General features: G+C 43.9%; 1 protein-coding gene across 2 annotated transcripts in view; it reads right to left on the bottom strand.

The window, feature by feature from the left end:
• Positions 1 to 27,316, bottom strand: part of ntrk3b (neurotrophic tyrosine kinase, receptor, type 3b) — a 290,494-nt gene that overhangs the window by 219,711 nt on the left and 43,467 nt on the right. For both annotated transcript variants that reach the window (XM_072465473.1, XM_072465472.1), the window contains exon 3: positions 24,463 to 24,534. In XM_072465473.1, coding sequence (XP_072321574.1) covers positions 24,463 to 24,534 — 72 coding nt within the window. The remainder of the gene's footprint in view (positions 1 to 24,462; positions 24,535 to 27,316) is intronic.

Here is a 27,316-nt window from a genome sequence, read left to right on the forward strand (position 1 = left end):
GGAGAGACTTGTGTACAGCCAGTGCAGAGACCTGAGAACAGGACTAATGTGATGATACTGTGATGATAGGAAAGCGCAATTCATTTGTGTTGAAAATGTCAGTCTATTGTCTAAAAGCTTGACCTAAAAAAGATCATTTTAAAATTATCATTCGGTAACTGAGAATCTAGTATATTTATTTGTATAGAAATCAAGTTTAAAATGTTTGTATTGCCTGCGAATTGCAAGCCAGAATTAAAGTAAAATGTGCGCTGGATCATTTTCTCACAAGAGGTCCCATTATGTAGGGCTTAGGCAAAATATGAAAAAGCTGTTCTGCTTTCATGAGACACTGCAAAACATCTTGTGTAGTTTACTTACATATCATTTAAAAAAGCATCTACATTTTCTAAATCCCCCTTTGTTGCATAAACATATTGTTGCAATACTTTTCAACACGTTTTTGTCACAGTGACGTTTGCATGCTCTTTCCCCCAATATTATACAAATCATGTAAACATTCATCTCGTTAGTCTCCCTCTGATTCATTTGCAGTCTGCCCCTGTGGTAAACGAGCCAATCACATGGAAGTTAGGGTCTGCAGGCAGGAACCAATCACAGAGCAGCGCTGTGGTTTGGGCGGGAATCAAAACAACCAGTCTTACTACTTGGAGCAGAAGGACGACAGCGCCATCTGCAGGCGGACTTTTTCAAACCTGTATCTCAGGCATAAGAAAACTAGCAGATCCCCTCATCCTGATTCACCTCGGGAGCCAACCAGACTGTAAATCGGGACCAGGGGGCTTATCAGCTCTCTCATACCTGGGATACAGTCCTGCAGATGGCACTGTACACCAGGCCATTTTTGCCTCTTTTTGACAAAAAGAGGCCAAATCTGCATTTCCATTGTTTTGGCACTTTCGGTTGAGCAAGAATTCTGTTCATTTAAATAGAGAACGAGGGAAAATATGTAATTAAAGTAGATTTATTTGTGTAAAATGTTAAACGTTGTTGTGCACCAACAAGTCAACACAGCACCATTTCTATGAGCAGCTTGAAAATGACACAGTCTGTGTAAAACGTATTAAAACAACACAAGCAGAAGGAGGTGCACAATTAATGGGGGCGCCTGTGGCAACTTCCGGAATAAAGTGAATAAGAATCCTAATCTTAATCTTCATTCGCAGCCGTAGATGTCACACTTCTGTTTGAAGCCTTTTGCATGTAACTCATCTGTACTAAATGTATTCATAAAACATATTTCAAACTGTCATCATTGCCATGTGCCCTCTTCACCCCACTCACATTCTCACTGAACTGAGATTTAAAAAAAAGTCACAAGAAAAGGAACATTTTTAATATTTAAACCTGCTTCTATTTCTTACCATTGGACTTACCGTGAACTATCCATGGCTTTCATGTTAGTGCTGTGTTTGTCGTCTCTCTTCTCTCTGGGGGAGCAGGGAAAGCCCGAACAAATGCTTTCTACAGGTCCGAAAGGAAGAAAAAATGGTGGATTTCTGCGTTAAGCGTCTATAGGATTAGCAGAGTAAAGCCCAGAGGCCATGTGTGGAGCTCGGGCCCTGCTACAAGAACCACAAAACCACAGGCCACAGCTAATGTCCCCCTGCCGTACCAGTCACTCCAGGGCACTGTTCCACCCTTCAGTGGCACGACTTAATTAAAGCGCCGTTTTCTTCCTGTAAAGTCTCACAATGTAATCGGATCATTAACTAGCTCGAAATAATTAGAGGATAGAACTGGTTTGATATGGAGTCATTCTGTACAGGGAAAATTAAAATCTACTTCTGTTTAGGTTGAGACTATTGTCAAAAGTGTGAACGCGTGAAATTGTAAAACGGGTTTTCAAATTGATCAGATTCATAAACTGCAAGTTCAGGGTTGGATATTCTGATCTTCATGCGGTGTTGCTCTCACAAAGATACAGGAAATTGTCGATCATAACAAGGTACACAGGTTTTGGCATTAACATACACCGTTAGATGAACAGAATACATTGGACTGGCAATTCCACACACTAAACTGTGTTATTCAGAATAGATATTGTACTTAGAGTTAGCGCGGGGCTGTGTGTGACTACAGTGTCCAATGACGGCTGCTGTGGACAGTGATGATGGCGCTGGAGTGCACGTGAAGCAGCGCCACTCTCATTGTGACATTTATGAGTGAAAACCACTTGTGATTATCAAAGGCTGGAGCCAGTCTCAGCTCTGATTGCTAACATCACTTTAGTCTTCTCACCACGTGGAGAGGGGGAGAGAGAGGGGAGAGGGCGAGAGAGAGGGGAGAGAGGGGAGAGGGGGAGAGAGAGGGGAGAGAGAGGGGAGAGGGGGAGAGAGAGGGGAGAGGGCGAGAGAGAGGGGAGAGAGGGGAGAGGGGGAGAGAGAGGGGAGAGAGAGGGGAGAGGGTGAGAGAGAGGGGAGAGAGGGGAGAGGGGGAGAGAGAGGGGAGAGAGAGGGGAGAGAGAGGGCGAGAGAGAGGGGAGAGGGGGAGAGAGAGGGGAGAGAGAGGGGAGAGAGAGGGCGAGAGAGAGGGGAGAGGGGGAGAGAGAGGGGAGAGAGGGCGAGAGAGAGGGGAGAGGGGGAGAGAGAGGGGAGAGAGAGGGGAGAGAGAGGGCGAGAGAGAGGGGAGAGAGGGGAGAGGGGGAGAGAGAGGGGAGAGAGAGGGGAGAGGGCGAGAGAGAGGGGAGAGAGGGGAGAGGGGGAGAGAGAGGGGAGAGAGAGGGGAGAGGGGGAGAGAGAGGGGAGAGGGCGAGAGAGAGGGGAGAGAGGGGAGAGGGGGAGAGAGAGGGGAGAGAGAGGGGAGAGGGTGAGAGAGAGGGGAGAGAGGGGAGAGGGGGAGAGAGAGGGGAGAGAGAGGGGAGAGAGAGGGCGAGAGAGAGGGGAGAGGGGGAGAGAGAGGGGAGAGAGGGCGAGAGAGAGGGGAGAGGGGGAGAGAGAGGGGAGAGAGAGGGGAGAGAGAGGGCGAGAGAGAGGGGAGAGGGGGAGAGAGAGGGGAGAGAGAGGGGAGAGGGGGAGAGAGAGGGGAGAGGGCGAGAGAGAGGGGAGAGAGGGGAGAGAGAGGGGAGAGAGAGGGGAGAGAGAGGGCGAGAGAGAGGGGAGAGAGGGGAGAGGGGGAGAGAGAGGGGAGAGAGAGGGGAGAGGGCGAGAGAGAGGGGAGAGAGGGGAGAGGGGGAGAGAGAGGGGAGAGAGAGGGGAGAGGGGGAGAGAGAGGGGAGAGGGCGAGAGAGAGGGGAGAGAGGGGAGAGGGGGAGAGAGAGGGGAGAGAGAGGGGAGAGAGAGGGCGAGAGAGAGGGGAGAGGGGGAGAGAGAGGGGAGAGAGGGCGAGAGAGAGGGGAGAGGGGGAGAGAGAGGGGAGAGAGAGGGGAGAGAGAGGGCGAGAGAGAGGGGAGAGAGGGGAGAGGGGGAGAGAGAGGGGAGAGAGAGGGGAGAGGGCGAGAGAGAGGGGAGAGAGGGGAGAGGGGGAGAGAGAGGGGAGAGAGAGGGGAGAGGGGGAGAGAGAGGGGAGAGGGCGAGAGAGAGGGGAGAGAGGGGAGAGGGGGAGAGAGAGGGGAGAGAGAGGGGAGAGGGTGAGAGAGAGGGGAGAGAGGGGAGAGGGGGAGAGAGAGGGGAGAGAGAGGGGAGAGAGAGGGGAGAGAGGGCGAGAGAGAGGGGAGAGGGGGAGAGAGAGGGGAGAGAGAGGGGAGAGAGAGGGCGAGAGAGAGGGGAGAGAGGGGAGAGGGGGAGAGAGAGGGGAGAGAGGGGAGAGGGGGAGAGAGAGGGGAGAGAGAGGGGAGAGGGGGAGAGAGAGGGGAGAGGGCGAGAGAGAGGGGAGAGAGGGGAGAGGGGGAGAGAGAGGGGAGAGAGAGGGGAGAGGGTGAGAGAGAGGGGAGAGAGGGGAGAGGGGGAGAGAGAGGGGAGAGAGAGGGGAGAGAGAGGGCGAGAGAGAGGGGAGAGGGGGAGAGAGAGGGGAGAGAGAGGGGAGAGAGAGGGCGAGAGAGAGGGGAGAGGGGGAGAGAGAGGGGAGAGAGGGCGAGAGAGAGGGGAGAGGGGGAGAGAGAGGGGAGAGAGAGGGGAGAGAGAGGGCGAGAGAGAGGGGAGAGAGGGGAGAGGGGGAGAGAGAGGGGAGAGAGAGGGGAGAGGGCGAGAGAGAGGGGAGAGAGGGGAGAGGGGGAGAGAGAGGGGAGAGAGGGGAGAGAGAGGGCGAGAGAGAGGGGAGAGGGGGAGAGAGAGGGGAGAGAGAGGGCGAGAGAGAGGGGAGAGGGGGAGAGAGAGGGAGAGAGAGGGGAGAGAGAGGGCGAGAGAGAGGGGAGAGGGGGAGAGAGAGGGAGAGAGAGGGGAGAGAGAGGGCGAGAGAGAGGGGAGAGGGGGAGAGAGAGGGGAGAGGGGGAGAGAGAGGGGAGAGAGAGGGGAGAGAGGGCAAGAGAGGGGGGAGAGAGGGGAGAGAGAGGGGAGAGAGGGAGAGAGAGGGGGAGCGAGAGGGGAGAGGGGGAGAGAGAGGGGAGAGAGGGCGAGAGAGAGGGGGAGAGGGCGAGAGAGAGGGAGAGAAAGGGGAGAGGAGAGAGGGAACAGGGCGGGAGAGAGGGAGAGAGGGGGAGAGGCAGGGGGAGCGAGAAAGAGGGGAAAGGAGAGAGGGGGAGAGAGGGGAGAGGGCGAGAGAGAGGGGAGAGAGGGAGAGAGAGGGGAGAGGGGGAGAGAGAGGGCGAGAGAGAGGGGAGAGGGCGAGAGAGAGGGGAGAGAGGGAGAGAGGCAGGGGGAGTGAGAAAGAGGGGAGAGAGAGGGAGAGAGGGGGAGAGGCAGGGGGAGCGAGAGAAAGGGGGAGAGGAGAGAGGGGAGAGAGAGGGGGAGAGGAGAGAGGGGGAGAGAAAAAGAGGGGGGAATGAAAAAGGGGAGGAGAGAGGAGAGAGGGAAGGAAGGAGAGAGAAAGAAAGTAGGAGAGAGAGAGGGGGAGAGAGAGAAAGAGGGTGTGAGAGAGAAATAGGGAGAAAGAGTGAGGGAAATAGAGAGAGAGGGAGACAGACAGCGATAGAGGGAGAGAAAGAGGGAGAAAGAGAGAGAGAGCATCTGGGGATTATGGTCCTTCATGCTGTGTCACTCCTGTGCCCCAAAGTAGATTTTTTGTGTTTGAAATGTGCCAGTGAGATTGAAGATCAATAGCTATATAGACTGTAAAAGCCTTTTAGTGGATTCTCAATAATCCATACATGCTCGGCTGCCTCTGATTGGGTGCTTTATTTGATTGTATTTTGAATTCTCGTGGCAACAAGAGAGGAGGCCATGCCACAATTCAAACTTCAGAAACGATTACAGTCAGTCGCCTGAAACTGTAAACACCAAACAGCCATTAATGCATCATGGGAACGGTGCTTTTCAATACTGATGCGTCCATGGGTTCATTTAGTGAAGCATGTAATAAAGAAACATCAATGTGTTTCCCTCTCACACAAGCCAGTAAGGAAAAACCTAATAAGAATGGAGAAGTCACTTCTAACAGTGATTCTAGCACTGATCCATGTGTAATCTGAAGATAGATGTTGGAGCGTGTCTGAGCATGCAGACATGCAGTAATGCAGAGCGCCCGCTCCACATGAGCTCAGAGTCTCACACTGTCAGAGGCCACAGGCTCCAGCCAGAGGCCACTGATCCACAGTGATGGGAGAAAATCCTCTTTTCTCTTCCACAGCTCCACTGTAAATAACAATCTTCCATCCAGAATGGCGCTGCTCTAGTCAAACACATGAGAGTTCCTGTGCCGTGTGCAGTGATTGACAGCTCCTGTGTCGGAGGGCTTGGCTCTGTGTACTCTGTGTACAGTGAGTGTCAGGCCTCAGTCAGACTCTGTCAGTGCAGGTCTGCAGTGATGTGTGATGTGGAGAAAGGGCTGAAGGGGGCGCCGGGGGGAAGGGGCCAGGGCAAAGTGCTGCTTCGGGAACCACAAAGCCTCATTGGCCACAGGGATTTGGCTGCTGCTGCTTTCAGAGTGAGACAGACACAGACTATCAGAGCTGAGGGCTGATGACACTGCAGGTTCCACCCCTGTGCTGCAACTTAAAAGCCCTCCAGCATGTGGACCAAAGGGGGCAGCGCCGCCCGCCGCACCCACATGAAAGACACTATTTTTAGTGATTGTGGCAGCTCAGCTAAAGAAAATGTTGCCTCGCCTCCATCATTTTTCCCCCTTTTAGTTGTTCAACACTCCGGAGATCAAAGCAGTGTCAGAAAAAGAGACGGCAACAAGGTGAGGAAGCGGTGAACTGTTTGTGTGAGTTTGGCGCACAAGGCACCAGGAGAAAGCTCAGTGTTTCAGACACTATCGATCCACTCTGCCACTTGACATGGCGTCTCTGGAGACTGCCTGTCCTGCACTGCACATTAACTCAAGCCATTATTCCTGAAGCCCCCCACGACCCAGAGCCCACCGCCAGCTCAGGCCAGACCCGCCATCATAAAGCATTAGGCTCTATTAGGAGCTGTGATTATGGATGAGGAAGGTGTCTCAGATCTGGAGGTGAGGCTTTAGTGCACCTCTCAGGATTGTGTCCCTCCTGTCTCCTCCCCTGTCTCCTGCTCCTCCTCTGGCTCTGTCTATATCTATGTCCCCCCCTCTGTCTCCTCCTCTGTCTCCTCCTCTGGCTCTGTCTATAACTCTGTCTCCTCCCCTGTCTCCTGCTCCTCCTCTGGCTCTGTCTATATCTATGTCTCCCCCTCTGTCTCCTCCTCTGTCTCCTCCTCTGGCTCTGTCTATAACTCTGTCTCCTCCCCTGTCTCCTGCTCCTCCTCTGGCTCTGTCTATATTTCTGTCTCCTCCTCTGTCTCCTCCTCTGGCTCTGTCTATAACTTTGTCTTCTCCTCTGTCTTCTCCTCTGTCTTTCCTCCGTCTCCTGCTGTCACTGTCCAGCGCCTCAGTGTCTCCTGCAGTACATCTCTGCGTCTGCTCCTTGACTCTTCTCCTCTGCCCTGTAGTCACAGCACATTTTCTCTTTTCATTCCATGCTCTAGTTCAGAGCTGCAATCCAGTAGCAAAGTTTAATTTCGTGTCAAATGGCCATTCGTCACAGGGGACAACTTTTGAGTAATGTATTATTTCAGTAAATTCATGCTAAATAATGCTGAGGGTTTTCATCGCAGAGCCCTTGTAATGCATCACTCCCACATCCATTTGTCAAGCTGCTGACTGAGGAAAGTGAGGAAAGTAATTAAAAGCCAATGCAACAGATACACACCAGCAACGACAACAGGATCACGTATAAGTGAGAGCACTGGCATTACAGCAACACATGTCTTTATCATCTCTCAAAGTTTTTAGCTAAGAAATTGAGTCATCCAAATATTGTTCAATCTCTCAAGACTCTTTGTCACAAAAAGTCTATAGACAAACATAAGCTGTGGGTTCTTAATACAGTATTGAACAGACCACCTATTTAAATTCAGAACTATGCCCAAATTAAAATGACATTTACATAGAGATAGCAACAAGCCAATGTGTAGAGCTTAGGCATTGTTTACACCCATAGAGTCCCTAAACACCCGCTTATCTAAATCCAGCACAATCTCCCTATAGATAAACAGGACTGGCACATGGCTGATGCACAGCGAGTGCCCCTGTGGCACCGATAGTGTAGCAGGGCAGCAGAGCGTTTCTTACCACACAGCTCCACGTTGTAGCCGCGCACGCTCCATGACATCACTATCACAGCAAGAGTCATTTTTGTGCATCCGCTCGGATTAACCACACGTCGGCAGAAAGCCAATGCAAATCTGAACTCCATATGCGTTTGTAAAGGCGCTTATTCAATTCTGAATGTCTCTGTGCTCGTCGTTCAAGTTCAGAAGTGAGCATGCTGCATCCGCTGGCTGTGATGGCTTAATGTAGTATGTTCACTGGCATCACAAAAAAGAATAAGGTTTCCGTAACAGTTTTCTTTGTAATATTAGTGTAATAATGCCTTGTCGGAGCAGATATCCTCATACTGGTTCTATCAAACAGCTTTTCGATGGTTTTACACAGACTTATAACAAGAAGAGACAGTCACCAATTCATCTTCATCTTAAAGATACAAACCACTCTTTTGTAGACAGTGAGCTGAAGATTCTAAGCAGGAGAAGAGCTGGTTTGAAAGAGGAGGCATTTTTTGTAAAAAAATAAATTTAAAAAAGAGAGAATACCTCTTTAAACAGAAATGGAGGTTCAAGGTTACAGAACAGCATTTTGAAGCCATAGGGCCGTTTCAGCCCAGACCATTCAGACACTTTTCGATTTCTAGGGCCCATTACAGTAATGTAAGGGTAACAAAGACAACTAGATAATATGCAATGGCTGAAGCCATTGCCAGTGTCTGCGTTCTTGCGTAAAAGTACAACATGTGGGTAAGTAGTACTGGCGATACTACTTAAGATAAAAAGTCAGATTTAATTGACAAACAAATTACATTAAAGCTAAAGAATTAAGTCTAAAGAATAAAGCCTAAAGAATATTATTTATAATTCCCCATTCATTTCAATGGGGAAAAAGTACTAATACTTTTGAAAATACTGCAAAAAGTACAAGTTGTTCAAATGTCAAAAGTAATAGCACACGTATTACTGTGAAAGCGATCGTAATGAGGTATAACTCGTTGAAATCGGTTAAAGCGTTAAAGAGTTGAAACGCGCCGAATAATATATGATACAAGAACTAATTTAGTGTCTGCGTCATTACGCAGACACTAAATTAGTTTCAAGAGGAACTTAGAGCAGTGCAAACAAATAGATAAACAGGCCAGGCTATCATCAGGAGGTTGCGCCTTGTGGGCAGGGCCTACGCAGCTCAGAGTAGAATAAATATGGACCGGCCGCCTGCTGGTGCCAGAGTCAGGACTAAACATGGACCGGCCTCCTGCTGGTGCCAGAGTCAGGACTAAACATGGACCGGCCTCCTGCTGGTGCCAGAGTCAGGACTAAACATGGACCGGCCTCCTGCTGGTGCCAGAGTCAGGACTAAACATGGACCGGCCTCCTGCTGGTGCCAGAGTCAGGACTAAACATGGACCGGCCTCCTGCTGGTGCCAGAGTCAGGACTAAACATGGACCGGCCTCCTGCTGGTGCCAGAGTCAGGACTAAACATGGACCGGCCTCCTGCTAGTGCCAGAGTCAGGACTAAACATGGACCGGCCTCCTGCTGGTGCCCAGAGTCAGGACTAAACATGGACCGGCCTCTTGCTGGTGCCAGAGTCAGGACTAAACATGGACCGGCCTCCTGCTGGTGCCCAGAGTCAGGACTAAACATGGATCGGCCTCCTGCTGGTGCCCAGAGTCAGGACTAAACATGGATCGGCCTCCAGCTGGTGCCAGAGTCAGGACTAAACATGGACCGGCCTCCTGCTGGTGCCAGAGTCAGGACTAAACATGGACCGGCCTCCTGCTGGTGCCAGAGTCAGGACTAAACATGGACCGGCCTCCTGCTGGTGCCAGAGTCAGGACTAAACATGGATCGGCCTCCAGCTGGTGCCAGAGTCAGGACTAAACATGGACCGGCCTCCTGCTGGTGCCAGAGTCAGGACTAAACATGGACCGGCCTCCTGCTGGTGCCAGAGTCAGGACTAAACATGGACCGGCCTCCTGCTGGTGCCAGAGTCAGGACTAAACATGGACCGGCCTCCTGCTGGTGCCAGAGTCAGGACTAAACATGGACCGGCCTCCTGCTGGTGCCAGAGTCAGGACTAAACATGGACCGGCCTCCTGCTGGTGCCAGAGTCAGGACTAAACATGGACCGGCCTCCTGCTGGTGCCAGAGTCAGGACTAAACATGGACCGGCCTCCTGCTGGTGCCAGAGTCAGGACTAAACATGGACCGGCCTCCTGCTGGTGCCAGAGTCAGGACTAAACATGGACCGGCCTCCTGCTGGTGCCAGAGTCAGGACTAAACATGGAGAATCTGAGTTTCAGCTTTATGCAGCTGAACTCTGGAACAGTCTTCCTGAAGATGTGAGACAGGCTTCTGCTCTGACAATGTTCAAATATAAGCTAAAACGATTTTGTTCAGATGATTATATGAGTGAAAAGATTTTATTTGCTTGTTTTTATGTTTTGTGATTTTAATGAATTTATTATTTTATATGCAGCACTTTGAATTGCCTTGTGTATGAATTATGCTCTACAAATAAACTTGCCTCGCCTAATATTTGAGAAGATTTCCTTTGGAGATCACATTTTATAACAAAAGGACTATAACCAATACGGCTGCTGGTGGAGTGCAGGTCCATGTGTCTGCCACATTTATATTGTGTCAGCTGCATTTCAATAATTTGAGTCAAACATTATTCCATTTTGAACTCAGCTTTACCGCCTGTAATTTTATTTTTCAAAATTTGCAACTTGACAAGACCACACTTTCTACCCCACTAAGAATAAAAACATTAAATTCAAGAAACTCATATGCACTTTAAGGCATAAGATAAAAACCATGATCTATATAACAACTGGGTATAGACAGTATAACAGTGTGAATAGTAAGAAAATGGCTACTATTCTGAAACACTCGCCTGTGGGAGGAAACAAGAGCACCAAACCTGTATATCCACAACCACTACATATCAACTTCCACTGAACACGAGCTGAAGCCGAGGTAAACGCCCACACAGCAAAGTGGGCACTGGTTGCTGCAGGAGAGTCCAGAAAAGAGTAGATACAATGGGAGGATTCAGTCTGGATAATGAATATGTATTATGTGATGCATAGTGGAACCAACAGTGCCGGACTGCAAAGGCTACAGCCTGGGCGTGGGTGGAAGCCTCCCCCAGAGCCGGGCTAAATTAAGAGAACCAACAGCAAGAAGCAAACAGCCGCTAACATCTCTGCAAAGATCAGAAGTCACACAATCACACCCACCATATGCTGCGTGTTTGAGGTACAACTGTTCACAAACAATCCAACTGATACAGCAACAAACCACACAAAGCATCAATGTACTGTATACGCCGGCACTGCAGTAAAGGGCACATCAGGGTTTTTAAAAACGCTGCTGGAGAGTGTGTAAATGTATAGCCTTGAGGAACAGCAAAGTCAAATTTAAATAAGCCGTTTGAAGATACTCCATTGATGGAATTTCTGCTTTCTAACTGCCTAGGTGCTGTACCAGGAAAGTACTGTTCAGTGAGGAGAAGCTAGGTATAAAACAAAGAAGGTAACTGTGTTGCAACTGTATGGAACTAAACTACTTTATTCAAGCAAATAATTAAAGTACAGTCAATATTGCATAATTTGCTGAACATTTCTGTCATTTATGGTAACAATATTTTTTTTTAAATGCTGCACAGAGCTTTGTTTATGTGTTTATGTTGAAAACTGTGTTTATGTTGAAAACAAATCTGTGATAATGAGCCTCATCATACTAAATCCTACTTGAAGCAACAATGTAAAGGTCCTTATCTGTTGCGATTATTAAAATTCACAAGAATTCCTCTTGAAAGGCTCCCAGCTGATCCATTCAAGACCACTCGACGTTTTGTAAGGAACAGTAAGCATATATTTAGTGAGATTGTATTAATACTTGCTAACAAGGTACAAAGCATAAGAAATGAAAAAAACACACTTGAATATTGAAGCATATCATTGATGCTGTGACTGGCTAAAACTCAGCTGATCGTCCCTCCTCTTCCTGAACAATAGAAAAAGAATATTTGTTTCAATTTGTATTTTATTGCAACCAAATTCAGCCAAGTTAAGATAATTGGAGTATTTTACATTGTATAACATTTGCCAGATTTTTTTTTTTTTTTTTAAATAAAAGAAATCACATTAATCAGCTATTTATACTCTCCCAAAAAGCGTAAACTACATTCTCAACAACGCTATTTCAAAGTCACACGTCTACATTCACAGTCATTTATTCCTCTAGCGTCGTCTCTGTTTTTGCATCTCCGGGCCTATTTCCACTTTCATTCCATCACACATCATGTACTAATACTGCAGCGGAGACTGGTGACACCTGTCTGTAACACTCCCAGCTCCAGTGTCCACCGTCCACCAGCCCGCAGGGTCACAAGTTCACTCCCTTCACCCACCTCTCCCCTCCAGTGCGTCGTGCCACTTCGACCTTGGGCTCCTGAGCACTTAGAGCTTTGTGCTGCAAAAAGAAGCGCCTAACAGCCTAAAGTGGCAATGGAAGATGCTTGTCACAGCGCGGTATATCAGGGTTTAGCATTCATTTACACCTCGGAGATCACTGCACTATATTTATACGCCCGTGTGCAAGAGGCAGGATTTACGCTATAGAGACTGCAGGTGTCGGCTCAGAGTGTTTCATCTTCCAGTTAGCCGAGGGAGCTGTGTGTGCGAGCCATGCAGTGGAGAGAAACCCATGTAGCGATGGAGTATAGGGACAATTGTGTCAAAATATAACACCGTGGACACTATATTTTAGTGTAAAGTCTTTGCATTGTTCAGATGTTGCAAATACGTGCAGTAAAATACATCGGGGAACAGAAAACAGAACAGGAACAACATGAATCAGTCATTTTGGAGCAACTATCATTGGGACAGAGGACAACAAACACTGTCTCTGGATTCAGATGAACTACGCAAACGTGCCCACAGGACTATGAACCGGGACAAGGGGGCCTTTTTACTCTGTCACACCTGGGATGAATCAGACTACAAAGGGCGCGGTCGTGCTGCCTCGTTATGTTGGCTTATGTTTTTGTTTATTTGGCTGGGACGATGCAGTCGGACATAGTTACAAAGCACATTTTGCATTCAGAGTTTACAGCAAGAGCTAATTCTCAACTCACACATTTTGCAACTGTCATAAATACATCTGAGCAATCGTACACTATCAAACCTCATTTACTCAACAGCACTTATTCACTGTCAGACATTTACAAGTGGGTACAGTTTAAGCTCGCTCTCAGCCATGCCTTGAGCCTACTTTACCGGTAGGATGTGACACGTCTGAGGAAGATTGCAAATAAGAGTTAAAACGGTCAGGTATGAAAAACTGAAAAAAAGAACCTTTAAGACTAAATTGTCAGAAAATCAATGAACCTTATTGGACTTTTTAAAATAGTGACAATAGATTGAGCATTTTAGATAAAGAAGAACCTTTCTGCCTTCTCCTTCAATATACATGTACAAAAGTGACAACATGATACGAAAATATAATGAAGGTGTTTTATTAAAACAGGTTTTTCTCATTTTACCAACCTCCACTGAGCTGAGCACAATGGCTTGAAGCTTTGAACCATCAAAAGAGAAAAGAAAAAAGAAAAAACTAACTATAATTAAAATCTTGCCGTTATACTTGACATAAACCAATGATACTTTTATGTTTTGTGTCAATGTTTAACATCCATTTCACTCAGCGTAAACATAAAACAAGCACGAAGAGTAACACCTACAGTAAACCTGGAATCATCTAGAGTCTTCTAATTACCGCTAGTGTCATGCTCGACGGACCACCTGACCAGAGTATGAAAGTAAAGTGACATTTAGGCAAAAAAGCGGGGGTAGAAAACACAGCTTAGAAGCCTTAATGAGTGCAAGACTGAGCACTTCCTCCTGTCCGGGGGAAATGACCTTTGCAACTCCCTGGTGACAACGCTCCCACCAGATTTATTGGGCTCCCCTCTCCTCTCTCTCCCTCTCTGTGCCTGGGCCGAATAAAGAGGAGACTGGCCTCACCATCCAGACAATGACCTTTATTTTGACACAGGCGAGGACAAACGCCGCACGCCAGATTCAAATGGGAAACGGGAAGACGTCGGGGCGCCAAATGACTCGAAAGCCCGGGGACCTTGTAGTGCGGCTCCGCTGATGGACTTCCATTTTCAGCAGCTGCTTTGTGCGTGCCATACTCGAGCGGGATGAATGTCATTGTGGGCGAGGGAACGGCTGGGTCGGAGATACGCACGGATCAAAGGGAAAAAAGTAAAGAAAGAAAGAAAGAAAGGAGTGATTCAATTGAGTTTGACAGTTCTCCACCTCAGCAGCGGTTTGCTATTGTCTAAAAGTGTTAATCACAAGAGTAGTCAGACCGCCCCTAGGCACAGTATGTTTTAATAGTCAGGGAAATGTCTGGAGAAGTCTCGAATCGGGGTAAAGGAGTACAAGGGGAGGTATGATATGTCTTTTCTTTACAGTAATAAAAGGGCGCAGTTATGTCAAACCAAGAGCGCTCTCGCATACGCTGAATAGAATATAATAGTCACTTCCTAAGTTCAGGTTTGTTTGTTCAGTACATGTCCATAAGGGGCACACGACAGCGGAATGTCTGGTTAGACTATGGTCCTGTGTGGTCAGGAAAACGCACCATTCACACCTCATTCAATCTGTGTTTAGAAATTCAGGTGCAGTACTCAGAAGTAGTCTCATCTTCTGTTTAAAGGACAAATATTCTGCATAATATGTGCTTAATGTCTGCGTATGTCTGCATATTGTTATAGGCATTTAAACATGCTCTCAAAAAACTCATATATTATTAGTAAAACTGTTTGTAAAAAACAAAATGACTTCATTGACTCACGCTAGGGCTTGACTTTGGGCTCCATCTACTGACTGCAGTGGGAATTACAGATTGTAGGTGAAACAAATGCTACTTTTCCTCCAACATGCTAATGTAAGCGTGCACTTGTTGTGATTTAACAGTAGAGTAGGAGAAGAGTTAAGTCAAAAAGTTAAATTAAGTTATTATCTGTGTTAAATTTAGTTCTCTGAGAGCGTTTTCTAATTAAAATTCATCAAACAATCGTGACAGCCGCAAAATACAAGTTTATTTTTGATGAGTGAACAATGTGATAACATGTTTAAAAGCTTTTAAAGCCTTAAATTTAGCATAATATGTGTTTGTTTGTTTTTTACTTTCAGACCATGTGCTTTAATAGGTTAATGCTGGCCGACTTTAAATTAAAAGTAGTGGTTATAGTTCCTTTTCTGACAGTCTGTCATGTGGATAAAAACGTACAAAGCCTAAAAGTGTTTTTTGCGATCGTGGGTCACCTCCCACCCTCCCCTTCAGACAGCCAATCACAGCACAGATCAGGACTGCGCTCTTGGGTGAGCAAACCGGTTTATCCAGTATTCATGAACTCAGAACGGCTTCCTGTCTTCTAACATTTCCAGAGGAGCACAGTTATGTTATGTAAAAAAAAATCAAATTGCGTTTTTTCTGACTGATATTGCGATTTCAAATGTTTTGTGTTACATGTTATTCAGTAAAATAATAGCCCATTAGTTCTATTTCCTCCTGTGTGTTTCTCGGGAAAGTAGGACGTGGTCAGGCACTTTCTCTTACATCATCAATAAAATGATTGGTGAGGTTAATGCATTATTCAGCGTGCGTCTGGTCACTTGGATAAATTGAGTGCGAGATGGAATTGCATCGCGTTTGTCCTACATTTGAATCATTTTTAAAATCCAGATAAAGTATACACAGGGTTCATTTCAGTGACAATGTACTGTATTACTGTAGTTTGTTTGCTCGCTGTAGCGTCTCCTTGTGGCAGGCGTCATATTGCACTCGATGGTGATTCTTTAGATGCTGGTGGGGTTTGGTAGTGTCGTTTATGGAAACCGAAATATGTCCAAACAACTGAATTTTCACCCTTTTTTAGTGCCAGCTGCTGTTCTTTGTCGTTTGCTGTGGAAAACGCTCCTTCAGCCATTTTCGCTGTACTTTTACGAACATGAGGCGCACGTTGTTTGTTCTGATGTCCAGGTTCGCTCGTGTGTTTTCTGCAGCGCACACATACTTGTTGGCCGCCTGCTCACCGATCAAAAGTGTTACAAAGCAGCTATAATTTTGAAAAAAACATTTGGAAACACATCGTCTTTATCGGTCAACCAATTGCAGTTCTAGAAATTGCAAAATCGATTACATTATCAAATTGTTCAGCCCTATATTTGCGTAAAAGTGAAGCCAATCTGATAACAAAATAATGTGGATTTGTGAAAATGAGTTATCATCTGATGGTAAAATAGGGCTAACAGTCGAAAACAATCACCATGACTACCACAAATGACTAAATTACATAAACTAGCATTCATATATTCATATTGTTCCACCACAGATAACAGATTGGTGATTTGGCTGTTTTTTGTACCAAATGGTCTTTCCTGTTGCAATTAGCCACGTACATGTAGTATATTATGATCGGAGTGGTGTTTTACCTGGTGGCACAGAGGCACAGTAAAATCGTTATTGATAATTATATGCACAATCCATATCCCTCAGGTGGTCCACTGGGACATAACAGAGTGCGTGACGCATGGTTGCATCAGGTGTGAGTAATCTCAGCACTGATCCTCTGCACCTTCATCGCAATAAAAGACTATTCACATGATCAGTTAGCCACGTTTACAGGAGCAAACGGAACATTATGGAATAAACAGAAGCTTTTTGTACTTGGACGACCTCTAAAACATTTGTAGATTGTTCTATGATGTGCGTTCATGTGACCATTGACCGCAGTCTGCCCGGCCTGTGGTGGCAAATTCTTAAGTAAAGAAGAACATGCATACATAATGAAAATGTACTTGAACTTTCCAAATGTATTAATAATAAACATCTTCTCTTAAATAAGCAATACCCTGTGCAAATGTATGCAGAAAGCAGATGGTCATATTTCAAGTGACAAAGACCAAACAGTGACTTTTTGCAATCTACATGTTTTTATTCTACACCAAAATTAAACATCGAATTCAAAAGTACTGATCCACGTATTGTGCTTTGTTTTGGCTTTGTTTTGCGCTGAAACGTATTGACGCGTTTAAGTTGTTGAACTGGTGACGTTTGCTCTCGATACGCTTGCTTTTTTGGGAATAATTTGTTTTTATTTTGGCCACGTTTTGCTTCAGCCTAAATCCTTTCGTCGTATTTCTGGTGGTGTTATGGTGTGTATTCTGTAGCTCTAAATGTCTGAATTACCTATGTTACTACGACAGGTACACTGAGGAGGGAAGCAGTATGAATGAAGCTTTCAATAAAACAAGAACCGCAAGCGTTGAAGTTGGTTTGCTTTTGATATGTCCAAAAATGTAGGTTAAAACAATAAGTCAGGAGGTGTAAGATAAGATAAGATAAGATATTCCTTTATTGTCCCACATGGGGAAATTTAATGACCTTGTTGACATGTTCCGGCTGCTAGAGACGGCTCCAAACATGTTAACCAGGTAATTGCATCCACTGACATATTGTCTTTAAGAATATTCTGTTTTTGGAGAACAGGGGATGACAACAAGTGGTGATCTTTGACTCCAAGCAATGCAAATGAAACAAAACATGTAATATATCCAGGGTTGCAACACAGATTAGGCACACAAGTAAAATACTAAAAAAAACACACTTAGAAAAAAAACTCTTAATAAAAAATAACACTCTTATTCACAATTGTTATGGACAGAAAATATTGCACCAGGGACGATTGACATTATGTCCTTGTATTGCACATGAGTATGACAGTATTGCATATGAGTATGACAGTATTGCACATGAGTATGACAGTATTGCACATGAGTATGACAGTATTGCACATGAGTATGACAGTACTGCACATACGTATGACAGTATTGCACATGAGTATGACAGTATTGCACATGAGTATGACAGCATTGCACATGAGTATGACAGTATTGCACATGAGTATGACAGTATTGCACATAAGTATGACATTATTGCACATGAGTATGACAGCATTGCACATGAGTATGACAGTATTGCACATGAGTATAGCAGTATTGCACAATAGTATAACAGTATTGCACAAGAGTATGACAGTACTGCACATGAGTATGACAGTATTGCACATGATTATGACAGTACTGCACATAAGTATGACAGTTTTGCACATGAGTATGACAGTATTGCACATGATTATGACAGTTTTGCACATGAGTATGACAGTATTGTACATGATTATGACAGTACTGCACATGAGTATGACAGTATTGTACATGATTATGACAGTACTGCACATAAGTATGACAGTATTGCATACGAGTATAACAGTACTGAACATAAGTATGACAGTATTGCACATGAGGATGACAGTATTGCACATGATTATGACAGTATTGCACATGAGTATGACAGTACTGCACATGAGTATGACAGTATTGCACATGAGAATGACAGTATTGCACATGAGTATGACAGTATCGCACATGAGTATGACATTGTTGCACATGAGTATGACAGCTTTGCACACGAGTATGACAGTATTGCACATGAGTATAGCAGTATTGCACAAGAGTATAACAGTATTGCACATGAGTATGACAGTACTGCACATAAGTATGACAGTACTGCACATGAGTATGACAGTATTGCACATGAGTATGACAGTTTTGCACATGAGTATGACAGTATTGCACATGATTATGACAGTACTGCACATAAGTATGACAGTATTGCATACGAGTATAACAGTACTGCACATGAGTATGACAGTACTGCACCTGATTATGACAGTATTGCACATGATTATAATAGTTTTGCACATGATTATGAAGCTGAATGACACATGTTCAGGGCTAACAGTGTTTGTTGCACATATCTATATACAACAAAATCGTTAAACATTTTCATATATACGTATCAAAGTAAATTGAAAATATACCTTCTGTGTCATTGCAGTTCAGTTTTCATTATTCCTGGCTCTTGGAAACATTGGCACAAGCTGGAAAGTCATATTTAAGTTCACTCTAGTCAGATACGCCATGGACATCTGCAGTCACAAAGACCTCAGATATCTTTGAGCATATGTTGGCCGGACACTTCCAAATTTAGTCCGACGCGCCGTGGATGTCGGACACTTTACTGAGCTCGAACCGCCGAGGCCTTGGGACTAATGCCCAGCTGACTGCCACTGAGTGCGGTCATTTGGTGCCACGATTGAAGAAACATAAGTGATGGCTCCTTTAATGTGGGCCATGGAGCAGAGGGGATCCCTGCAGTTTAATCAGTTTTTCCAGACACAACAATCGGTGCGCTGGGATTTGCCGCTGAATCACTGGAGCCACTGAGACAAACACGTTAATATGTTTACTCCATCAGCATAGGGCTCTGGACGGCGCACACCCCACTGGGAACCGCGCAAACTGCTGGGCTGGAGAAAAGTTTCAATATTAAAATGGCTATGAAGTAAACTTTGGCCAATAGTCTGTATCCATAATCTGTGTTGAGATAAAGAAGCCTGGAAAACAATGCTGAAACTGCAGAGATTCACCAACACAAATAGTTTTCCAGCAGAAACGATGATGATGTTTATATTATTTTTTAACAGATTTTTTTATTATTTTTTTAAATTGAAAGAATAAACACAGACCACTCAAAACTTGTGTGTAAATAAAGATACAGTTGAGTAACATTGTCAAAAAAGAGAAAAAAGAAAGAAAGAAAAAGAGAGAAAAAAAGAAAAGAAAGTGCAGAGTGGGCGGAACCAGATAAAATACTATGTGCGTATTGTTTGAGATTACCGTTTTTAGAATAATGCGTCCAAATGAAAATAAAACACAAGGTTAGATCACACTTGATCCATAATGTGAGTCGCATTTCGTCCAGTTTATGTCGAATTTGTCCATTCCCAAGTTCAGCCCATATGTGATATTTTCTGTACGTCCATTATGATTTCGGTCCAGTCCTTTATTTATTTATTTTTAACAGATTTAAATAGTTTTTCTTTCTTGACTTATTCACTGTTCATTGTTTTATGTTCCTATGATATTCTGTTCATTGACAACCCTTTTTCTTCCTGATTCTGAAATATTTAATCAAACTTGTTTCATTAGCTATTCTTGAGAAATACATGAACAATTGAACTTCCTCAGACATTAAAGATGTCAAGTGTCAGAAGCAACTACTTATACTGAATGTATTTGCTGGAATAACGCCTTGTTAGCTTTAATGAGAACGTTGTATCTGCCACTGGAGTTTGGTAGGTTACACTTGAGTCTCATAAGGCTTTGTTGTTGAGAGGGAATCTGCATGTTTTTGGGATCATATAAAAATAGATTAAAGTCTAAGAATGGATCACCATCTATCTCTCATTAATAGAGACTGTGCCACTGGTGATAAAATGAGGTCACTGGTCACATTAGTGGCTGCGCAGGTTCACCTCTGACTAAGAATAGTACCACAGTGTAATAGACACTTAAACAGTGCCTGAAATGCATGAAGATGTCTGTTGTGGATAGTACTACACGCCTCTGTGGGCCCAGGGATTTAGTGTTACATCAATAACAGAGTGAAAGAGAAGGAAATCACGCAATCCTTGCATCATCCGTGAAACAATGCCTCCTGCGTTACGATGATCGCGTTCATCGTTATAGGACAGTGAGATTAAACTATGGACAGGGGGGTATTGTAGAGCGGTGAGTAAAAGAAATGAAGTGAACGCCACCGTGAGGCTGATCATAAAATAATCATGATGAAATGCAGTTCATTGGTTTTATATAGGTTGTTTAATCATTGTTCATTGTTTTATGTTGCACCAAAACAAGTTCCTATGATTCTGTTCATTAGCAATGGCAGTAAACCTTTTCTCATTCTGATTCTGATTGATTAATGATTTCTTTGTACTGAAAAGTTTGGCTCTGCCGTCAAAAAGGTTAAGAAGTCTATCTATACAAAAGAACTTCAAAGATTGGATTGGATTTTTTTCACTGGCCCATTATATTTTACCAAAAGATATATAACTCTTAAATAGCTGACATTGTTATTAATACCTGCCTCAGACCTGGAGATCTGGTCATCATAAACCTAATTAACTTGTGTATTATATATTGTTTGTACGTAAGTGTCTTCCTTTTACCAGAAAGGTTAAGTAAAGTTTGACTGCATCATTAAAAACTGTGTCATCGCTTAATATTCAAGACCAGCACAGTTTTTGCTTCAAACTTGAGAAGCTCGACGACACAGCACTGGCTGCTTCATGCACTGTATCTCCAACATAAGAAGTTAGTTATAATACATCTCATTTCCTGTCATCTTCAGCGGTACCTAGCAACAGTCGATCTACGTTTGAACGACTATGAGAGAAGTATATCGTCCTTCGTGTGGTAAAGCAGAATCGTATAGAGAATGTGGTCTTTGTGCATTCTGAATATCTTCCCAGACAGAACGTGCACAATGCAGTGACTGTAATCTCGTTTCAGCCACATTCGAATTCATGACTTAAATCAATAGTTAATACTTAAAGGGATTTTTTTTCCAGTCATTTCCTGCTGTGCAAAAAAGAGAGAAAGCGCAGAATGCATCCTCCTGAACCCATTGATTTGAAAATAAAGAAATAGATAAAAAATAGAGGATTCACTTGAGCTCGGAGCAGCGTTAAACTAAAGGTCAGAGCTCTCATCCTTCTCCGCAGACAAACACTTGTGCACAAAGTGACCGCGGCCATTCCAAACAACACCAGGGTTAATTCTACTCATTGTATCATTGTCACATTCATTCACACGGCTCCAGGCAAAACAAATCTGACGTATCCATGGGGATTCTTCTAGGTTCTTTGTGTCCCTTCAAGTATTACGATGATTTTACATGGATGTCGGTGTGATGTGACTTCATCATTTGCAGCATGGGGCTAATAAACGTGTTCAATTAAACCAAGCTAGTGTAATTGTTTTAGTTTTAACTAGGGCTGTGGTCGACCAGTGAAATTCTTGGTCAACTAAAGATATCATGTGTTCTTTAGTCATTTAGTCAATTAACATGCAGTGTTATTTGACCGATATTTTCATTTGTCACCTCATCATCTTATTCAAATTGTCTTATTCATATTTAAAGATTTATGTGGACCAGATCAGACAGGGTAATCTGACTTTTCATTTATGGTGATGTTGTTTACAGGTTTCTACTCTGACAATGTTCAAATCTAAGCTAAAAACAGTTTTGTTTAGCAGCGCATATGACTGAAAGGATTTTTTCTTTGCACTCTTCCCTTTTGTTTGTGATTTTATTCGTTTAGACAATCAGTTGGATTGATCATTTTTAATTTAGTTAATTTTATTGTATTTGTGTTTCTGTAATTTCTTTGTGATTTGAATGCATTTTTCCTGCTGTGTGAAGCACTTTGAATTGCCTTGTGTATGAAATGTGCTCTACAAATAAACTTGCCTTCATGTGGTTTTTGTGTGAGATCGTAATCATTTTGAGATGTTTTCAGTCGACCAAGAATGTCTTCAGTGTGTTGATTAATCGGGGGAAAAGGGGGCGTGGTAAAAGCAAAAGTCTTTTCTTTTTTGAGGATTTCGCACAAACTAAAACTATGAAAAGGCAAATTAAACTGTTTAGTCAAGACTCCAACTAAATCACTCCACACTTTCTCCTTTGAGCTGTTGTTCAGATACATCTTCAAATCTTGTCAACTTAAAGGAGACAACGCTCACACATTATGTCTCCTTTAACATTCACAAGATTTACAAGAGAAAGCAGTCATGAAAGATTGTCATTGACATGTTTTTTTTATTTTTGTAAAGTTGCTTTTTCCTCTGCCGTTTGGACTCATGAACACTTAACACACTTAACACACGTAACACACGTAACACACGTAACACACTTAACCCACGTAACACACTTAACCCACGTAACCCACGTAACCCACGTAACACACGTAACACACGTAACACACGTAACACACGTAACACACTTAACCCACGTAACACACGTAACACACGTAACACACGTAACACACGTAACACACGTAACACACGTAACACACGTAACACACGTAACACACGTAACACACTTAACCCACGTAACACACGTAACACACGTAACACACGTAACACACGTAACACACTTAACCCACGTAACACACTTAACACACGTAACACACGTAACACACGTAACACACGTAACACACTTAACCCACGTAACACACGTAACACACGTAACACACGTAACACACGAAACACACGTAACACACTTAACCCACGTAACACACGTAACACACGTAACACACGTAACACACGAAACACACGAAACACACGAAACACACTTAACCCACGTAACACACGTAACACACGTAACACACGTAACACACGAAACACACGTAACACACGTAACACACGTAACACACGTAACACACGAAACACACGAAACACACGTAACACACGTAACACACGTAACACACGAAACACACGTAACACACGAAACACACGAAACACACGTAACACACGTAACACACGTAACACACGTAACACACGAAACACACGAAACACACGTAACACACGTAACACACGTAACACACGTAACACACGAAACACACGAAACACACGTAACACACAAAACACACGTAACACACGAAACACACGTAACACACGTAACACACGTAACACACGTAACACACGTAACACACGTAACACACGTAACACACGAAACACACGTAACACACGTAACACACGTAACACACGTAACACACGTAACACACGAAACACACGTAACACACGAAACACACGAAACACACGTAACACACGTAACACACGTAACACACGTAACACACGTAACACACGAAACACACGAAACACACGTAACACACAAAACACACGTAACACACGAAACACACGTAACACACGTAACACACGTAACACACGTAACACACGTAACACACGTAACACACAAAACACACGTAACACACGAAACACACGTAACACACGAAACACACGTAACACACGTAACACACGAAACACACGTAACACACGTAACACACTTACCGTTTATTTTTTTTACTTTTTACCTCATTTTATTCGTAAACTCTTAATTTATGGATTCTATATTTGACTCTATATTACTTGATTATATTTTTTTATGTTGCACCTTAACTCCTTTGTTTATATGTGTATTATGTATATATATGTAATTATGACATGCAATGTTGTACATTAACTTTAGAAGAACTTTTAAATACTTAAAGCAGCAAAAATAGCTCTGTTTTTGAATAGCACTTCTTTAGAAAAACATATAGCGAGGCACGCACATTCACATCTGACTCTGAAGAAGAAAACAGCGAGCAAAATGCTTCTGCCGACAAGTGGAAATTGCAAATGGCAGTGGGCTCAGGTAAAAGGCTGTGACTGAGTTCCTCACCGTGTTTACGCCTGGAAAATTGGGGAATAACAGGCTGTCATACGCTGACACATCAGCCTTTGTTAAAGATTACTTTGCTCTTGTCGCCGCACTCTGATGTTCGTCCTCCCGGACAAATTGTTCATTTGGTGACTGCCGACTAAATAGAACTTCCCGCGACTTCGGCATGTTGCTTTTCCCCGGCACAAAGAAGCAGGGCAGAAAGGAATCCAATTATCCAAGTCCCATAATAGATGTCTCATTTAAGATGTGTGGCAGTAATAGCAGTGCCACAATTTCCCCCCCAAAGCCACACTCTATCAACTGCATCATCTAGTGTTCAACACTAACTCATCTCAGGCCGTATACAAGCTGTCAAACTAGCACAGATCAGAATAAATTTATTGAAAGCCTCAGGAAAATGCACACGTCAAAGAATCTTTACTCACATGTTGCGCAGGTGCGGGTTCAGAGCGAAGGCGCGCGGCTGGATCACCTTCAAGTTGCAGTTCATGATGGTTCTGAAAACGAGATTCAACAGAAACAAAAGGTCAAACCAGGGCATGTTTATACACTGAAACTCTCTTTTCAACTTAAAGGAGTTTACTTTCATTAGCCTTTTCATTTGATCTGGCTGTGATCTCATAATAAGGGAACAATGTAACGCTTCAGTGACGCTACTTTTCAAGGAGCAGATGGAGCAACTTCTTTTCATCTTTTTGTCTGTTGGAGTCAGAATCATTCTCTATTCAAATGACTCTCCTTTTAACTCCGTGTGTACTGCCTGCAGCGGGAGCCAAAATAGACATTCACTTTGAAGCACCATTTGGTAAGATTTGTGAACTTTACTGAAACGACAGCATTGGCTCTCTTTGTGTTAAAATCTATAGAGTGAAATAAGTGTGAAATTAAACTTGAGCGGAATCCCAAGGGCCGCGCTGAAAAACTGAAAGTCCTGGTATTCCCTATCGTCCCGGTCTGGGGAAGAATGGTGTGTTCCAGGCTATAATGCTAATGACTTCCAATCTTGTAATCACAGATGCCGCTCTCCAAAGAAACCATTGACATCATCAGTGTGCGCCTCGTAAAACAGTGTGCTGATTACACATAGCGCTATGTGCCAATTACCTCCTGAAGAACAAACACCCATTCACAGCCTTTGACAGGAAAATCGCCATTTGTCACGAGAAAGTCTTGTGATTTGGGGGATTTCACTTGTTAACGTGAACGTGGCTTTAACAAAGATCTCAATAATAATATAAGCTTTTCAACGATTTGATCACATCCACTTATTTCTTCAGCTATCACAAAATGTATCAACGTTTATGCAGATTTCTGTCTTTAACGGAAAGTACTTTTAATAATCTATAGCTGTAGGACTGGGCGATAGGGCATCAATGATCCTCGTATTGATCAATTATTATGTTCTATTTACTTTCATTGTGTCCCTTTAAAACCAATAAAAGGGATTTTATTAACAATTTACTGAATATGAACAATTAATAGAATATGAGTTTTTCTATTAAGAGTGTTTTTTAACCATCCTATAAGTGATCTGTCCTTTTCTTCTGTATCTACCTCTTGTATCTACCTGCGTTGCAACAATGAAATTTCCCCATGTGTGGACAATAAAGGAATATCTTATCTTAATATCTTATCTTAATTAAAGTAATAATTGCCAAATAAAATTGCCACATTTTGTTCTCCAAAGACTACTTCCAGAAGTTAATTGAATAATACAATCCAATTTACTTCAGAGCTATACTTTTTGATCTACAGTGTCTGTTTCCTGCTTTTAATGGCTGTCCACTGCATGAAAGTAACAAGTACATGTCTAAAGGAATAAAGAGCAGATACTGTACTAATATGTACTGGTAATCTCAATCCTTACATCAAATAACATTGCACAACATTTATACAAGGCCTACACTTTATATTTCACAAAGACTCTTTTTACTAGTGTAAGTTGCTCGGCTGTTTACTCGTTTCTCTTTGCCCCATTCTCACATTTGAAACGCTAAACGCACAATTACTTGGATCAATATCACAGACGCACTGGGACAAACTCTAAAACTGATGCTGACTGTTGTTGACCTCCGTTACACGATCTTCTGCTAACAATGAACTCCAAATGCTTCTTATTCCGAGCACATTTGTACAATTAGATCACACATTGGATCCTGTATTCATTTAAAATAGCTGTTTGCATCATTATTCAGTTATTCAAACACACTTGGATATTTCTGAAATGCAAAACAGCCCAGTCCGAGCCAAGTTAAATACAAAAAAAAAACTAGAATAACGACGGTTCACTCCTCACAGTAAGAGCTTCACGAGGTAACGCGGTCCAGGGAATGTGACGCTGGCTGCAAGAAGGAAAAGGAGCGCGGCCCCCAGACGAGCGGCGGCCCAGAGGTGGCGGTAATGAGAAAAATGCTAATTTAGCGCTGGAGATATTGCAGTTGGCCTCCCTGATGAGGGATCAAGGGGATCAGGGGAGAGGGCCGGCTCTGACTTTGGAGGCCAGAGGAGAATACGTTTGAGCGAAAGGAGAGGAAAATAGTGCGGAAGCCCGAGGTGCAGCGGAGAATGTAAAGGATGTGGCCCCGCTGCAACCCAGGAAACCAGATCAGCACTGCACCACGGAGAGCAAAACAGGCCAGTACTCCGCGTTACAGCACCGACCTTTAATTCAATTTACCGCACTGATTTTTTTGGGGCTTTATTTGATCAGTCGCTGCGCAAACCGCCAAGGATGTTCTACGCCTGTGTCACTATCGAGAATTAAAAGCTGGTGTAACCATCGCCCCGCATTAGGATCAGCAGTGCCCCACAGTCCGCTCTGCCTCACTCTCTGCCTCTCTCTCTCCAGGAAAAGCCCACCAACACCTTGTCATCTCCAGGGAGCATTAGTGGGGATTGTGTGACACTCGCACAAATGTGGGACATTACAGTCTGACACCACGGTGCAGTGCAGCTGTAGCCCGCGCACTCAAGCTATTAGGCCGATTAGCCCTAACTTTATGACCACTGACAGGACATATAAATTGTGCTGATTGATCCTATTACCAAGACATCCATCAGTAAACAGGAGGTGGTAAGTCAGTTTGCCTTATGCCGCTTTGGTGCTGTGACTGAGAAATTGTCCCAAGAACGCACTTGAAGGGTTTTATTTTGTAATTTATCCCGTATGAGTTTGCGATTCCATCTGACGTCTTTCGATTCCAGCTTAGTACTTTAATCTGTTAATGTATTCCTGTTTTGTGGTCATTTCAGTTCATTGTATGGATAGCTAAATTGTAC

The sequence above is a fragment of the Eucyclogobius newberryi genome, unplaced genomic scaffold (assembly GCF_026437365.1).
Source record: "Eucyclogobius newberryi isolate DKJ021-1_F unplaced genomic scaffold, fEucNew1.0.hap1 SCAF_5, whole genome shotgun sequence".
Taxonomy (NCBI): domain Eukaryota; kingdom Metazoa; phylum Chordata; class Actinopteri; order Gobiiformes; family Gobiidae; genus Eucyclogobius; species Eucyclogobius newberryi.